This window comes from Mastacembelus armatus, chromosome 24 (genome assembly GCF_900324485.2).
Source record: "Mastacembelus armatus chromosome 24, fMasArm1.2, whole genome shotgun sequence".
NCBI classification, from domain to species: Eukaryota; Metazoa; Chordata; class Actinopteri; order Synbranchiformes; family Mastacembelidae; genus Mastacembelus; species Mastacembelus armatus.
In genome coordinates, this window is record NC_046656.1 from 15,232,800 (window position 1) to 15,251,215 (window position 18,416).

At 38.5% G+C, this 18,416-nt stretch overlaps 1 protein-coding gene across 1 annotated transcript in view; it reads right to left on the reverse strand.

Moving 5' to 3' along the window:
* LOC113137230 (exostosin-1) overlaps window positions 1–18,416 on the reverse strand; it is a 150,191-nt gene that overhangs the window by 24,577 nt on the left and 107,198 nt on the right. Inside the window, exons 3-5 of the mRNA XM_026318745.1 lie at window positions 9,551–9,644; window positions 6,906–7,013; window positions 1,785–1,904 (exon numbers count right to left, since the gene is read on the reverse strand). Coding sequence (XP_026174530.1) covers window positions 1,785–1,904; window positions 6,906–7,013; window positions 9,551–9,644 — 322 coding nt within the window. The remainder of the gene's footprint in view (window positions 1–1,784; window positions 1,905–6,905; window positions 7,014–9,550; window positions 9,645–18,416) is intronic.

Genomic DNA, 18,416 nt, shown 5'->3' on the forward strand with positions numbered 1-18,416 from the left:
TCTAAATTTAAATGGAACACAAGTGATACCCTATCTTAGTAATTATTTCATAATTTTGTGGGCAATCTAATCCCATGTGAACAGAACAGTGGTGTGTATCATAACAGTGATTTGAGGATTCGTGGTAGAGGTGATTACTGCAGATCAGGGTCAATGTACTAATGTTTGTGATGCTGACTGTGGTGCTGCTGCTGATGAGGGAGATAAGAGAATTATTATACTCAGTGTCTTTATACAGATATACTGCAGAAAACAAATAGTCCCCAAGGACGGAATCAAGGCTGTTAGAAAATAAACTAACAACAGAGGATAAAATGAGAGGAGGAAAATTCTTACCCGCCAATGAAACAAGTTCATCTTCTACACTTCAGCTAGCTAGGTCATTTAATGAGCCGGCCTCTAGCTTTTTACTCTTGAGAGCAGGCATATACACCCACACACACATGCTGCAGCCTCTCTAACCTAAGGGCTGCCAGACAGTACAGGCCTCCTTCACACTGGCTGTCACGCTCATACTGTGGTTAGATTTCAGGCATCAAATGTTTGCAGTCTACATTATTTGTTGTTTGTTATAATACATACTGTTGACACTTCACTTGTGTAAATTAAGTTATTTACCCTTATTAGTCCCACAATGGGGAAATTGTATTACCCACCAAAAGTGCACACACACAGCTGGAGCAGTGGGCAGCCATTGCTGCGGTGCCTGGGGAGCAGTTGGGGGTTCAGTGCCTTGCTCAAGGGTTTCACATCAGAAGGTGAAAGAGCGCTGGCTATTCACTCCTCCCCACTGACAATTCCTGCAGACCTGACACTGAGACTCGAACCCGTAACTTTCGGGTTACAAGTCCGACTCTCTATTCATTAGGTCACGACTGCCCTCGTGTTACAAAGTGTTACTAGCAGGCAGCTGCTTGTAGCTCAAATATTTTGATAAACTGAATACAGGCTATTTGGCAAACACCAAATGGCAGCAACCAGTGTTATGGAGTAGTTGGCAAACACAGAACACTTCATAACTGGTGATAACTGGTGGAGGCCAAAAAGAGAGGTAAAAGCACTGTTAATATGGGATATCAAACAAATCATGTTGCTCTGAAGATGCTAGATGTGTAAATAAGCAACTGCTTGCTAACAAATCTGCCATATTAAATTTATAAAAGGCGGGGGAAAAAAAACAAGACGTGTATATACAAGGCCAGTCCTCATGACTTTAGGATTAGGGTTATGATTAGGTTTAGGGCAATAGTCAGGTTTAAGCACTTACTGTAGTTGTGATGGCTAAAGTAAGGATAAGGGGCTTGGGAATGCAGTACATGTCCGCTACAGAAAGACATACATGGGTGTCTGGTGTGACTGACATATGTTGTTGTTGAGTTATATTTGAAATAAGTTTTTTTGTGTGGTGACTGGCTGTTTGTAGTGCAAAATCTGAAAGCTGGTTGAAAATTGCTGTTTCAGAAAAAAACGTACAAAATGTAACACTGACCTCAAAACATCAAGACAAAGACAAATAACTCACAAATACTTCTGAGCTTGTTTTTTGGTGGAAATAGATCAATATGAAACAGCATTGCTGGAAACGAAGATCCACATTCAACTTATAAAGGTCAAAAACATAACTGACAACTGGAGAAAGATTTCTTTTAAAAGGTTAGCTTTGGGAGGTGATGCATAGCCAGCAGCCTAGTCTAGAACAAGATATAGATGTTTGGTTGATTAAATGAAGCTCTCCTGACAAAACTAAATCCAAAACTCCCATTAAGACATTTTTCCAGGCTTACCTCCAGAGTAGTTAAGATGATTTTGGCTACAGAAGAAAAGTAGGCGTCCCAGAGGAACTGAGTCTGCTGGCGGAGAGCCAAGATCCTGTCACGGCCCACGGATCGGGTAATGGAGGGAACCTTGAGGAAGAGGAAAGAAGGAAAAGCCAGAGGACAAAAATGACAGTGAGACACATGAAGTTAGATTTTAAACAATGGTGAGTGAGGAGATGAGAACCGGTGTGTGTAAAAAGAAACGTGAAGTCAGGCAGACAGGTGCAGGAAGCATAAATAATTTTGTGGACATGCAGAAAAGATTAGAGGAAATTCTTCTACTCCCACATCCCACTCTGTCCAAGAAAGCACCATTACAGGTTCAAATCACTGAATGCTTTTAGATCAGTGGTTCCCAACATTTTTACTGTGGCAAACCCCAAGAACCCTGTAGGACGTTTAGCTACATGTTAATTAACATACTTTGCACAAATGTTTTATTTTTTCTACAAACAGTAGTGACACTGAAACTATCAATGCTTTGACTTTGTTTTTTCCAACCAGTGAGTTTGGTCAAGTTCACATTCATACCAACACCACTAACAGACAGAATTACTTTAGCTATGTATGTCACCTCTTTGCTTGTTTTAGTCCAGAAAAATCAGTGGATTCTAGCTGGTAGATTGTTTATTGTGACACAAAGATCTTATGCCTTGTACTATTTTGCAATCTTCAAAGGTCATATTTTGAAGCTTGCTTTACTAACCCACATGCCAGAACAGAAAATAATCTGCTTTGAAAAGCTAGAACCAGCAACTGTTTTGGAATTTTGCCTTGATATATGACAGGCCCAGGACATGCCCCGCTCCTGATACACAAGAGGCAAATCAAGGTCCCAGCTCACATTGTCATGGAAGACATGAACAGCTCGTTTGCAGCAGCAACACCCTTGGAGAGGAGCAACAAAGGGATGAAATCAACAGAAACAAGGATCCTGCCAATCTGACCAGGGAATTAAAGATTAGGCTATGTCAGGAAGATAGAGCAGGACTCCCTCTTGATGCTCAGTTTGGAGATAAACTATCTGCTTGATGAGGTCAGACATGACCTTAGCTACACTGCTCAGCTACACAGTAAAGCTGAAAAAGGAATTAGCAGCTTTGCAGCCAGTGTTAGTGAAGACCCCACCAGCTCATCAACTCGCTGGCCATAACAGCAGAGAAGTTATTGTGACTACGAAGGTTTAGCATTTCCATCCTCCTGACTTTATAAACTGCTGTGCAGAGTTTTGGTGTCTGATAAACCACAGACTGCAACACTGACAGTTCAGAAAATCTGTTGAACAAAAAAAAGTAATGGGAAACACACACACACTTAAACTTAAAATAAAAAAACGACGTCAACAAAAACCCTTAAATTCGTCAAGGAGGCTGAAGACTCAGTATTGTTGGTTGTGCTGCTGTTGACGTCACTGGGATCTGTCGACAGCAGAGCAAGCTTTAATTGTTCAGCTCTCTGAGGTGGAATATAAACACCACCAATCAAATCAGCTCAATTCTCTTCCCCTCAATTGACTCTAATAGTGTTTATGTTTCTCAGCAGGGGCATTGTATTTGCAAGTGTGTGGGTGTCTGTGCGTTGTGCATGTCTCCTCTCCACAGGGGGAATAGAAACTCTACATATTAAACAGCCAGGTATTGCAGTTCTCAGTGATGTAATTGAAAGTAATGAGATTCAACTGTCTCAGCAGGTGTTCGGGCTCAGATGTTCTCTTGTGGAGCAAGTCAGTGTGAGTGTGCAGGTTACTGAGCAAAAAAAAAAAAAAAAACAGACTGGAAGACAAAGGCAGCAAGCATCCAAAATCTGTTAACCAAATATGTTCGCATTTGTCGTCATATTTTTATGATAATGTACAGATGTTGTCTCTTAGGCCAAATAATGAAATGGGTATTTCAGTTCTTTCAATGACTTTTTAAGGTGTTTAGTTGACAGAACAATAAAGCCCAGATGCTGAGCTTGAAGAGTCCATTCTGACAGTTTTTCCAGAAATTCATTTCATTTGTCCTCAACATCTAGGAAGCCTTGTTTGAGAAAAAGAATAACAATAATAATAATTGGAATGTATTTTTAAATGCTGCAGCAGTTCACCTGATGTGTATTACTTATTTAAAAAAAGCACATTAATCACTTATGAAATACACTTTCAAACCTAATGAATAAATATATGTCCAATTCAGATGTAAAATAAGAGTTTTGTGTGCTGCTTGGTAGGGGAAAATGTCTCCTGAAATGTCTGTGTCCTTACCACTGTTTATCAGTGTCTTCCAAATGGAAACAAATCAATGTTGAAAAATAGATATTTTATGACATAATACTATGAGTAAGGCTTGGTTAGATTTAGGCACAGAAACCTGTAGTATAGGTTTTGGGAAACATCTTAATTTGGGTTAAAGCAACTACTTTAAGGTTGGGGGGCTTTCATAGCTACAGAATAAGTACAATAGAGGTTTATGGTAATTTCACATAATGGTTGTGCTCATGCTTTAAAAAAGCACATTTGGGAGGATGGTGTACTAATGTGATTTTAGATTTTGGTGAAATACTGTAGTATTTGTGTAATATAAATTTCAGTTATGCATATAGGTAATAGGTTACTTATTAGAAATAATCATAATTTTGTAATTGTTTGACCAATATTTAATGGAAAATACTGAAAAATCTAATCAGTCTTTAAAGCGATGGCCTCAAATTGCTTCTTTTATCCATCCAACAGCCCAAAACCACAAGATGATGTGAAGCCTTGGGCCTTTTTGCTTAATACATTGACTTAATACATTTATTTCCTGTGAATTAATGAGTGAATCAACTAATCATTTCAGGTTAAATTTACAGCCTGCATTTGTTACACCTTTAGTTTCTGTGATATGCTATTTCATACTGGAATATAATTAGAAAACAGGGGAGAATCTGACTAACTGCATGGTCATTGTAATGAAACAATCATTTGCTTTGTAGTCAGTGAAGATACAGTATAATTAAAACATAAGTACTAGGAGACCAGTACAAGTTATTTACTGGCAGGAACTGAGTGTCTGATGAAAAAGTCTGAGTTTCAGGGTTAAAATCTGAGGCATCTGAGGGTGTGATAGTGCCAGAGACTATATGATGTATGTTCAAAGAGTATGCACAGCAGTCATCTTGTGTTTGATTTTATCATGTTGTACACTCACAATTGTCAGGTTTCATACTTGTATTTATTTGTTTTTATCCATGCTTCTATGTTTGTATTCATTGTTTGTGTGTCTGCATCAAGACTGGGCAAATTAATGGAAAATTGCTTGTTTTGTTCAACCTCTGTAATAAATGTGAACACCCTCAGTATTCACCCTGTCAAAACATAATACTTGCGTCACACATATTATCTGAAACAACAATTAGCACGCTTTTAGACCAATGGTTTTATTTTGTCGAACGGAATAAACAGCAAAGCCTCTAACAAAATTAGTGCATCATTGTGGCTCTCGGTAATGTTTAATGATTACAATGCTGCTTCTTTTCATTTAAAAGCCAAGTTTGAAATTCTTTTCATGATGGCTTGTCTGCTATTGGTGGATTCACAGAGAAAATTCTAATTATCATCTTTGCTAGGTGCTGATAGAAGGCTGATAGGAGACTGGGGACACATTAATTACAGGCAGACACACTCTACCACCCCCAACACACACACACACACACACACGCACACACACACGCACGCACGCACACACACACACACACACACACACACACACACACACACACACACACACACACACACACACACACACACACAATTTTACATCTCTATGTTGTTGTCCAGGTGGCGGTATAGGTCACACAGGTGCCATGTAGTAATATAGAGAGTAATTAGAGAATGTAAATATCACAAGCTCTCCCTGCTGCTATAATTAAAAAGAACAGAAGGTGATCATATTGTAGAATAATCCATCCTAGATAAAAAAAAAACAGTTCCTGGTAGAGGTGTGAGTGACTGTGAATATCACAGCTGTCATGTCAGATTATAATAAAATAAAATTTACTAAAAGACTGCAGTTACCGTCCTCTCTCTCTGTCTACACATCAGGTGTTGACAGGTCTCACATCTGGCAGGAGTTTGGCCCAGTTTTACCTCACCTTTTTTGTATCATGTGGTTTTTATAAAAATCTGAAATACTGCAAAAACATCATGAGGCTTGGCTTATCAGAATCCAAAAAAAGGTTTATAAAAAGTTACTGTTGCTCAGTGTCATATCATCTTGGCTAAGCTTCCTTCCACAACGCAAAATCACAGACACAATGAATTTGGAAAATCTGTATTTTCTAAAAAACTATGGGAAGGAATGTCTGTCAAACTGATCACCAAACCATTGATCACACAGTAAACAGCCATAAACACTCAGTAACCTTAAAATGGAGGGTTCTTCCTCTACTCTGTACTCTTTTCTGTACAAATCATTCCCACTTAAAATGTTGCTTCAAATGCTATTTATGATTTAAAACAACTCTACATCACTACTTACATGCACAGATCAAGTGAATAGATCAAGAAAATAGCACTTGGCAATGTCTTTCTTCAACTAAATACATCAGCATTAGCATAAAAGGTAGACAAACTAATGAAACTCTAGGAGAAGTCCTGGTTGATAACAGCAGCCTATTGAACATTTGGAGCTCACATGCTCCCAAAGGTTTTCACAGCCGTTCCTGATATAGGTGGTTTATTTCTGACTTTGAATCAGCCCCAGCTGGATTTTCGTGATAGCCCAGAGGGATCGGGAGCCAGAGATGACAATTACATCTGGGAAGGTGTTGGCATTTCACCACCCAGAAAGTGAATTAGCCCCTGCACAAAGGGCACATTTTATCTTCTGATGTTTATAAGCTGTACAGTGTGAGGAAGCTTTGCCCAGTTCACACAAGTTACTACATGATAGATTTTACTAACCTCCATCCTTATACCTACTGTAGTTGTATAACGTCAAAGTAAATAATTCAAATTTTAATTTCCCAAAGTATTGCTATGTATATTCTCATGCAGGATATCTGTTGCCTCTCCCTTGTCCTGCTGTGCCTTCCACCCTCCACCATTTGATTTGAAGGTGTTTTTACCTGTAACAGCAGTCTCTCGTCTCCAATGATGGCAGCTTTCTTCCAATCAATCACTTCAGAGAAGGGAAGCTCCCAGCCGTTACTCAGAATAACTGGGATACAGGCTGCCTGTAGGGAAGGAATTCAAACAAGGATCAGTGTGTTGTTGTAGGAGTGGAGAGCAGTAGTCAGCATGGTTAGTGTTTGCTTCTTATCTATTACTGCAAATAGAGGTGAAACTTTTTTTTTTTTTTTCAAAAAATAACTATGAGCTCTTTCTAGAAAACAATAAACCAAACCCACTTCCAGTGCTTTGATTTGGAAAATTTTAGATGAAATAAAGTGGAAAATCTTATGTGTAAAGTTTGTCTAAAGTAGAGTTGCATGAGTTTAGGCAGGATAATGTGTTAAAGTCAACATAATTTTCATCTTGGTTTTACCTCAGAAAAGAAATAAAGAAAATGTTATTTTAAAGTCCTCCTTTTCACAGCTTGAAGGAAATTTCACAGGAACACAAGAGGTCTAACCAAAAGTTTTAGTCAGAGCCCTGGGAGGGGGATCTGGTTTCCTGTCTTCACTGAGGGATGAAGGATCCTCTTAGGTATTTTTCAAAGTGATCCAAGTTGGACTTTTGCAGAAACAATTGAAGATGGCAAAAAGATTAAGGACAAAAAGTGTATTTATTTATTTCCCTCTATGCATCAATATTTAGCGTATTCATTAGCAGTTTTCATTTCCCACAGGAGCTCTCTGCTTTGCTGTAAATATCGTTATGATGAGACTTGAAACTGCTGATCCTTTGTGGCTAATGAATTGCAGTTGATTGTTCAACTCCACTGTGTTTACAGGAAAGTTTGCTGTTTTCCGGCTTATTCCTTTTACTTCACATTGTCTCATCAATAAACCTGTGGTTAGGTTTAATTTATTCTCAGATAATATTGTATAACAGATACTATCAAAGAAAGCAGGTTTCAAGAAAAATACCCTAAAAACTCCAGCAGACAAGCAATACAGAATAATTACACACAATATACTATTATTATTAATGTACTGTAAGCAAGTACAACTCCGCCCAAGTTTTTTTATATACATTTTTAGGATTTTTTTTTCTTTTTTTAAAAGGAGACTTAGTAATAGTGGGAGAGAGAGTATTTTGTGACCTGGGGGAATTTTTGAGTCCAGAGTCAAAGGGTTAGAACTTCACTTTATTAACTCAAGCTATGATTTGTACATGTACTCTGAAGTAGCGGAGCAGTGACAGACGAGTGGAAAAAAATTAAGTCTGGTATTTTCATTTAAAGTTCAAGTTCGACTGGATTCTCAATCAAGTGAAGCCGAGAGATTAAAGGAGATTCACAAAAGGCCGAGTGCATGATCAGTGACCTGTCTCTGCAAATTCTCACTACTTTGATTAGTCCAGGTTTGTGTGTTGACTTTCTCTTATCTTTTCTTGTCTTTGTCTCACTTTCATCCCCTTTACATGTATGTCTCTTTGGTTTCCTGTCCTCTCTTCTGCTGTCCTCCAAATCGGAATTATTAGTATAGCTTTGAACAGGGGTCTTTTTTCTTTTGCATTTTATTCTTCTTCTTTATCTTCTCTTATTTTCCAACCTTTAGCACAGGTTGGATTTACTTAAAAAAGTCATTAAAATAACATGCATTTAAAATGAAACTTTAATTAAAGGTACTCCCCATCTTTTACTGCCAATCTTTCTTCCAATTCCTTTGTGCATCTTTCCAGAGAAATCTTTTTTAATGTCACAAGAGAGTTGAGCTTCTACTTGCTCATTAATTTTGAACATTAAATAACTAAAAATTTAAAAAAAAAAAAAAAATCTTATTTGTTTCTGTTCTAAAACCTTAACAGCTGGTCACGAGTATTTCTAAAACACTATAAATTATAGGCAGTTTAAGACAATTTGATGTTCAGAACACATGCAAGAACTCTGAAGTATTGCAGGAGAATATATATAAATCATTCTAGGGACTGCTCTAATTTAACCCATATAGAACCCAATTCATTTTATTTTATTTCTTGATTTGTGTGCATCCTGTCACCAACACAAAACATAATAAAGTGAGGAGAAACCAGAGTGACAACATTGAAAAACACAGCCAAAGGACACAGATACTTAGTGTCAAAACAACAGACACACACAGGTGCTAATGAAAGCTGAACACATCTGGGGTCTGAGGACGTGTATAAATGTTTCTCTTCTCGGTGGTGTATCTACAGAAACAGGCCTCTTCTGTGGCAGAGAGATGACAGATTGTCAATAGTAATAAGATCAACTGTTGGTAACAAGAGGACAAGGAACTGTTATTCCTTGAAATGCCCAGCTTGAGCTCTACAGGCTGTCTGATACGTCTTAACCAGTAATCCTGAATGTAACAGTGAATCTATAATTACTTTACAGTTTTTTTGGTACCCGTGTCATTATTTGGTTCTTGTCTATAGGAATTAAAGTATTTAATGACCTGCGGGATGAGTTTGTACTGTTAACACCACAGTCTATTTATTACATTGCAGAAATAAAATCCAGGAAAGAGGCTTGCTTATTTTCAGTCATGAACCTGTAGCATTTGCACTATTTGCTCACCCACACCTGGAGAAAAATATGATATGCAATGACATTATCTATGCAAGCAGAAACCCAGAAACCCACCTGCAAGGCCTCCAGGAAGCGAAAGGATCCAAGACGCCGGCCCCGGGGAACGAGGCAGAAACTGGAGTTATGGAGTAGCTCCTGATAGTCAAACCTACACAAACACAAATAACACATTTGCTAAGTGTACAACTCAATTTAATGGATTTGAGAGAATGCTGTGACACCGTACAACACTGTAATTTACTCTACAGAAAAAAGCCTGTATTAGCCTGTATTCCAGAGAAAGGAGCGAGAGAAGGGACAACACAGTGAGACATAGGGAGGATAATTAAAGCACCTGTGAGATCTTATGACTAATTTCTCAGAATGCAAAATATGAATGGGGTAATTTAATGCCTACAGTGGTGAAAGAGACAAAGGGCACAGTGAGAAATGATTGTCAACACCTGAATCTATGCTTCCACCTTGCCATTTCCTCCACAATATCCACGCACAGCGATTTCAAAGACCAATCAAAAGGAGCTTACTTCCAAATGGCTAACGTAAAATGAGTTGTTGTAGAAGGTAGAGTGGTAGCTCCTGCACATCATGCAGTCCACACCATGAAATTAGTTCTGCATAGTGTAACACACAAGAGCAAATAGTTCAACAAATCCACTTCTCATCAGTGGAGGTCAATGCATTTGGTCTCATAGCTCAATTTAGTCAAACTTATGTGCACAACCTACTATTATTGCTTGTTCAGCTGCCTATTGTAAATACTGTGTAACCATATTCTGCACAATGCTGAACTTGCATTGCAGCGTTTAAAGCCTTGTAACTCTCTTCTCTGCCCAAGAACCATATGCATAGTTAAATACAGTATTTCCATATTGCCCCATTGTCCTCTCATAGCTCCACAGGACTGTTTAGAGACTGTCCTCTCCCCTAAATGACCCTATAGATCATCTATGCAAGTAACTTAATAAAACCCATCGTTATGTTGTAATATTCAGTCAATTAGTTCAAACCACTAAGGCTACAAAGGTTATAAAACCGATCAGGTCGCACCCAGATCTCAGGATACCAGAAATACTTGCTGACTTCTAAACAGGCTATTTTTTCTAAATATGATGACTACTCAAGAGTGACCATTTCATGGAGTATATATTAAAATGAATTTCTGTTAAAAGTTAAAACAAAAATGTTAATACACACATGCTCTGTAAAGTTTCTGACGGTACCAGATTCACCCTTAGTGAGTTTTTCAACCAGCAAGACACTTCTGTCTGTCTAAATCTGTGATTTTAAAGCTCTGTGTGTGTCTGTGTGTGTGTGTGTGTGTGTGTGTGTGTGTGCGTGTGTGTGCGTGTGCACATGATCTCAGGGCTGGCCTGAGGAGATTTAAGATTGCAGGCTAATCTGTCTGGGGATCAACTGTCCCCGCAACCTCACCACTAGACACCTGTGTGTGTATGTGTGTGTGTCCATCTGCACAGAAAGTCTACCTCTAATAATGTGAGTGTGTGTGTGGGAGAAAGAGAGAGAGAAAGAGAAGTCTTCATGATTACAGAGCATGTGGCATATCACTTACTGTCTCTGCACTGTGTGTGTGTTGGTGCGTTATTGTGCTTGTGTGAAAGGCGACGAGAACGAAATGAGATGTCAGATGTCCACGTTGTCACCCAAAGACAAGGTCATTCTGACTGCAGCAGAGAGACACACAGAGACAGTTTATCACATCTAGAAAGTGTTATTTAGGAATAGCCAGTCATTCGGTTTGACTACAATTAAATCTCCCTTCACCACACAGCTCCTCTGCTTCGTGGTTTAATGACAAAACCCAGTCCTGTGACCTTGGTTCAATCCCTGCATGATTTGTTTTTGTGCTGTCATCTTTCCCTTTCCTAAAGGCTTTACCTTTTCTTCCTACAAAAGTTTGGACAACAGCATGAAAACAAAGCTACTTTTTCTTGAGCCTGTCCCCTGACTCTGGAATACTAAGCTCCCAGAAAAGCTAAATTTCATCAAATGTCAGTTTGCATTGGCCATTACACAAGAATGTAACTGTTTATAGTGCCTACAGTTTTTAATTTACTTCCAAAGCCATGAGGATACAGTGACGTTGTCTAAAATATCATTAAACACATACAGCACTTGTTCATATTTTCACTACACACTACAACTCACACAACAGAAATAAAGTCATATCAATCTAGATTGGGTTACAGCAGCTACTCAAAAGTGTAAGATTGTGCATGGAAGCCTTAGTGTTACCAACAACTGGCTAGTTTCCAACTAATGACTAACAAAATCTCATTACAACATTAAAACTTGTTAGTAAACATCTGTAGCATAAAGTCCAAAAGTGGTTTAAAGGGGCAAATAACAAACAGTGAATAATTGTAAATGCAGGTATTGTATTTTTGTCACAGTGAAAAGCAATCATGCAGTTAATAATGAAGAGGCAATATACAACTAAATGTTAACCTTGCTGATGTTATTACTTAGTGTAAATCTCCACTTTGTAATTACTTGTGTATAATTAGTCGGAACTTATAAAGAACAGGTGCAAAAGGCTCAGGACTACTGTTCGCCTTGGTATAGCAGTGCTTATTGAGATGGTTTGCATCATCAATCATCATCATCATCATCATCATGAGTAGCATAAGTGTCCCATACAAGCATTGCAAATGTGGGATAAAATTAGCCAGATGGTCCAGGTGAGTCATGGGGAGCTGATATGAGCCAGGTCACTTCCGAGACAACTCTAACTCCAATAAAGAGTCTGATAACCTATAAATTATGCTTTACTGCCCTGTCAGTTATACTCTGTGCTGTATGAACAGGATAGAAGATGTCTCGTGTCTGTGTCCTTTCAGGTGTGCGGGGAGCAGCTTCAGCTACTGACTCTGACACAGACGACACTAATTTTAATTGTTTTCTTTTTGTCATGGTCTCTGCTGTTACATGTATGCTACATAAAGGAATTGCTTCTGCAGACATTAAATATTCAAAATGAATGAAAGCAATGTGAAGGTTAAAAGAAGTATGAAATCAAAATTGTAGCTTTCTTTTTCTGTATTTAGTTTCTTAAACTTGTCCCAAACGGTTGCTCTTTAAGACACAGTTTTAGTTTGGAGCAGTAGTCAGACTAGGCAGAAAGTGGTCCTCAAATCCTCAAGACTGAGCAACATCTTTCCAGTAACAGTAAAGGTTTAGAGGCAGCAGTAACCTGCAAAATGTTTCAGCAGAAACATCTGAGGCCAGAATGGCTGGCTGCATTTGCTGACCCATCCTGAAAGTGCAGACAGCTGCACTGAAACCTCTGAATGCTCTTTGCTACGTGCTATTTAACTGTGAAGACGCTCTCCACACACTGTGTTTACAACTGAAAAGTTCAGTAATCAAAGAAAAACACTAGTTGCTGCTCCTCTGCGTGAAGTGACGGTCTGTGAGAGCTGCTGTTCTTACTGTGGCCAAAGTGAGCGCCACCTACAGACATTACACTGTATCACCTGCGGTGCTATAGCAGATGTGGTGCAAAAAAGGTGTTCCATTATCGCAGCAGGGTGTTAACACATTAAACCAAAACTGAGACCAGTGTTTGAATTATGAGGATGGGCATAATTTACCATAACATGGAAGATATTTCTATTCATCCTGGCTTACAGCTTGCTTTCCTGTGTTGTTTTGTACCTTTATGTCTACTTATTGTGCAAGATGCTCATCACCGAGTGATTCCTAATGAATAGCTGGAGCTCACCTCCTGACAGTTCATTCAGTTTATCCCTCTCTCTCAGCACATCAGCACCCATGACACATATTTTTCTTTCTGTGTGCATGAAAGAGACAGAGATTGTGAGACAGACAAGAGCAAGGTAGATTTGAAGGATACCCAGTAAGAGCGAATTAAAAATCAATACGTGCCACAGAGAATCACTCTGAACATTTTAGCTCAAAAACAAAAGACAGTGTTATTCGCTATAAAGTAAAAGGGTTCTTGCTGCAGAAGACACTAAATAGTTTCAGGAGCCACGGATCAATATGAGGCCTTACAGAGTAGACCTTAAGGTCTGATTTACACTAGTGAAAGGTGTGTGTTTTTGTATCTGAAGAAAAGCCACAGTCAACAAAAGAAATGATTGCACGCAGAAGTAATACAATAGGAGAGCTCTCCACAGCCAAGTTTCTTTGTGTGTAAGCCTGTTGTTTGTTGTCTAAACCTGAAGATATTTAAAAAGTTTGTCTATCAGTCAACAAAGCTAATGGCTTCTTATGAAATCATATTATGTTGTGCTCCTTCAATCTGTTGAAAGAGATCAGACATCAGTTGCCAGTAGCAGGGCTAAAGATTGTGTTAACTGTTCAGCGTGCATGTTAATTATAAAGCAGACAAACACAAAGTATATCCTTGATAAAACGAACATGTTTTGTTCATCAAAGAGCAAACAGGACTATAACTTAGCTTAAACCTCACAGAAAAGAGAAGAATGAGTAAAGGTGATACACAGAGTATTAAATGTGATTTGAACAGCTGATCTGGTCAGACAGTCAAGTGGGCTCTACTGGTCCAATATTTTAACAGTAGAAGAACAGAAAAAACACAAAACACTTAAAATCTAACTTTGAAGCCTTGATCTTTAAGTCTGTGCCGTATAAAAATAAGCAGCATTTGGCTGCAACAGTAGCTGTTTGTCTTAGAGTGATGCACAGTGAACAATACATCCATCCAATAACATCCAGTTTTATCACTTCAGGGTTCATAGGCCTTTAGATTAGAACATTGATATAGGCTCAGCTCCTAAAGAACGGGGATTTACACACAAAACTGTAAAAATATCCATCCCAAAAGTTCCTTTTAATTATAGTTTAGTAAACATGTAACATAAATTCCAATACAATAAAAGGGTGATATAGATGCTATCATGACTCCCTTAAGGTCTGTGCAACTACAGATCTGCTGTCACAGCGTGAGAAACTCTGTATACTCTTGGGCAACAAGAAATAGTCACATTAAATATGTGCCATTTCCTTCACCGCCTTCTGAAAACTGTCATCTCCTCTTCAACAGGCTCTACTCTTGCACCTCAGAGAAAAAAATAGAAACAGGGGAAAGAAAGAGTGGTTTGATGAATTTGTTTCACAATGGGAGGAGAAACTATCCTTGGAGGCACACTATGTTAAACATTTGTGATTTGTTAAGTCAGGACCGGGTTTTCTGTGTCTAAGTCGTAGGGCCGGGAAAGCTGTAGTAGATTCCCAGAGCCTTTTATTTATTCTTATTTAACCAGGTAGAATCCCACTGAGGCTAGCAACCTCCTTTTTCAACCTTTTTCAATGGAAATCTGGCCAGCCTGGCAGAATTACAACTCCAACAGGACAATACACGTAGAACAAACTGAAGACCAGGTGGTGATGTATGAAAGGCTAAGAACAGAGAAGTGTACAGAACAAGATCAAATGAGCTAAAAGCAGGTTATTACCTGTATGGACAGCTGAGGGTTGCCAGTGGTGCAGGGGTGCAACAAATGTCCTCAGCTGGGATATATTTACTATCAAGTTTATTACCAGGGGCCAGGAAAATACAACAAGCAGAGAGATGCACATTGATAAAAAAAAACTTCTTTCACATCTTGAAGCCCATTAAAAAAAAATACTGTAGGTGTTGATGAATAAACTGATCTGAGGAGGAAAATCTGTTAAAGTATTTTAAGCACTAAACATTTCCAAATATTTAAGATTGATTTTTGGTTCAGCTGGTCTTTTGCAGTGATGGTTAACATGTACTATTTTCAATCATTACATCTACTTATAGTTACATATATAAATGGTAGCACAGAGGGTGTCAATCTAAATGCAAACTACACTAGTGTAACCCCCCAGTTCAGTGTAGTGAAGATTTAAATACATACATTTCTTAGTTCAGGTTCAAGTTATTAAAACTATTTAAAGGACTGAACTGAACATCAGTCTCCATAAAACCATTAAGACAATTGTGATCAAGGGAAAAGCTGACCGAGGGGAAACGAGTGAGCTGCTACAACATCATAGCCCCTGGCTCTTTAAAGTCTACTGGAAGCTGTTTAAAACTCATCAAAGCATCAACAAGCTATTTAGTTCACCATCAAAGAGCATGGCAGGGAATATGTGTGTGTGTCTGTGTGTGTGTTGTTGCTGCTGCTGGTTTCTGGCACGGTTAGTGGTTTAGTATACAAATTTGTGCTCCCACATTAATGCAGAGGCGTGCTCATGCTTTTAAAAGCTCTGCCATTGTCTCCACTCTGCAGTCAACAAATCACATAATTCAAAAGCCATATAGAAAATGTCTGATGCTTTCGTGGCTAATGCTACAAACAATAGGAATAAATGGCTGCCTGTCTGAGAGCATTAGTAATTAGAAGCTTTCTGCATTGTCCTTAGGAAGAACCAGTGCAGCTGGAAAGGGTTAAAAACTTCATTCAGCGTCAAACTACAAACAAACTGTTACCCGATCATCAGTAAGCTCCTATGCCAACACTACTGATATTGGACATACAAACCAACAATCAGACAATAATGTCCACATTCTGTGGGGTGAGAAAGGACTTGAACATTTCCCTCCTTTGTTTTCAAAGTTTTCCATCACTTTTCAGGTACAGCATACAACCGAGTACAAGCATAATCAACTGTCTGAAAACGTGCAGTCTTTTTTTTTTTTTTTTTTTTTTTTGTACAATGAACTGCATCTCACGCCTTTTTATGATGTCAAGTTTATCCTCTCACCTTAGAGTGTGACCATTTGGAACAGGTATACAGAGATTACAACTCGACCACCGTGAAAGAGAAATTACTGTTATGCTCCCACCAACTGACATTAAAATATCAGAAGACAGACGGCAGAACTTCACAGAATCACCTTAGCTTTGAGTGTGTATGTGTGTGTGTGTGTGTGTGTGTGTGTGTGTGTGTGTGTGTGTGTGTATGTCTGCATGTTTGGGGGAGAATAATTTGCATGTTCATTGCTGTGTCGGTGTGTCTTTGAGACAGAGAAAAATTTCCATATTTATCACTGTGTATATGTGTGCGACTGTGAACGTAAACATCACAGTTGAGATTGTTCCCCTCTCTGGCTGAGTTGAAACACAGGTCTCTGGGCTGGTATTAAAGCTTAATGTGGCAGACTGGTCTGGCTCAGAATATTAATGCATCCTCAGAAATACATACAATACTACCACACACACACACACAGAAGCAGAGCTAGTATATTGTACAGAATTACACATACAGAGAAAACACAAAATACCCAAAACATACAGATGGAGAGTGGCTGCAGTAACAGTGGCAGTGCAGTGGCTGTAGTGAGATTTGAGGCTCACTATGTTTGGACAACAAATTTTAAGTATAAGAACCAAAGTTGAGTGTTTCTAGTTTTTGGCTTTTCCATGGAAAATACTGTCAACATGAAAAATAGAGAACCCTGGGTGGCTGGAAATGTAAAAAAAAATGTATTCATAACCTGTGTTTCAAAATTTACTGTACATCTTTAGTAATAAAAATCAGGCTTCATGATTCTAAAGTCACTATTCCACAAAAAATTAAGCTGGTCATACCAAAATGCAAAAAGAAAAAAAACTGAAACTGAAAAAACTGAAAGCATTAAGTTATTAAATTGTTTTATATATTCAATATTCCTACAATGAAATTATGTTAGACCTTGGGTGGTTTCCAATGAAAATTACTATGAATTGGTACATTTAAATAAAAGGTTGTGAGGACACTGCCTGCAACAACAGTCTAATTATTTCAGTTTTGTGACTCATATATTTTTATCACTTATTTCAAATTAAAGGATAGTCTCCCTAGAACAACAGTTGCTCAGAGCCAGCTTTTTTCTTGAGCCATTTTCATTCACTTCCATTTAACTGTCATTTATTTATTTTTTCAATAAGGAGAGACTATTTGGCCTTGGGTACATCTAGAAAGAATTTAGTGGCATCTAACCTCATTCAAGTGGGCTCAACAAGAGATGTTGATCGGGCAGACATCCTCGCACAAAAGAGGTAAAAGCTTTCTGCTGTTAACCAATCAGCTGTGACCTTTCAGGGTCGACATCCTCTTGCTCCCACAGCACAACGGAAAAAACAAAAAATTTGATTCAAACCTCAAAAATAAAAAGCTGCAAACAATGCATCTTTTTCTTGTTTGTTTTTCAAAGATCAGCAGGTGAAAGGTTGACATTTCCAAATCAGAGCTAGACCATTATTGTGTGTGTTAGCAGCAAGGTGCTGTGTGAGACTACTTGTGTGTGTGTTGTCAGGGGGACTGAACAGTAATGGCAATTCTATTAGGAGCCAACAGCATAAACATGCAAAATGTGTCAGCTTTGTACAGAAAAGTATTTGTGGGTAGTGAGTCAGGCTGTCCGCTTTCTCATTGGTCTAGAAAGGGTATATAATAAAGTGTATAATAAAATCTTATAAAACATGATCAGATATCTACTGGTCACTGCTGCCTGCAGTGGGATCATGGATGTAAGTCTGTGTGTGTGTGTGTGTGTGTGTGTGTGTGTGTGTGCGCGTGGCACTTATGGCACTTAACACTTCAGTCTCACTCTCTGCTGTGGTCTGCACTCTTTCATTTTCTTTACTGGGTGCTATAACAGACAATGTAATTGTGGGAAAGGTTTTTGCAAGTCTACAGAGGAAACTATTTGATGAAATCTATTGAGAGGGCTGCTCCCAGAGGTAAAACTCAACTAAAGATATAAGTAAAAATGAAACCACCTGTAGATTTTGGGACATGGCTGCACAGGATTTGCTCACATTTTGTTAAAAGAGCATTAATGAGGTCAGCCACTAATTCCCTGTGACAAGGCCTGGTTCACACTGTGCATCCAAAGCATCTTAAAGGTGCTGGATAGGGTCAGTGAATGACCTGTCAAATTACAGGAAAAGTCATTTTA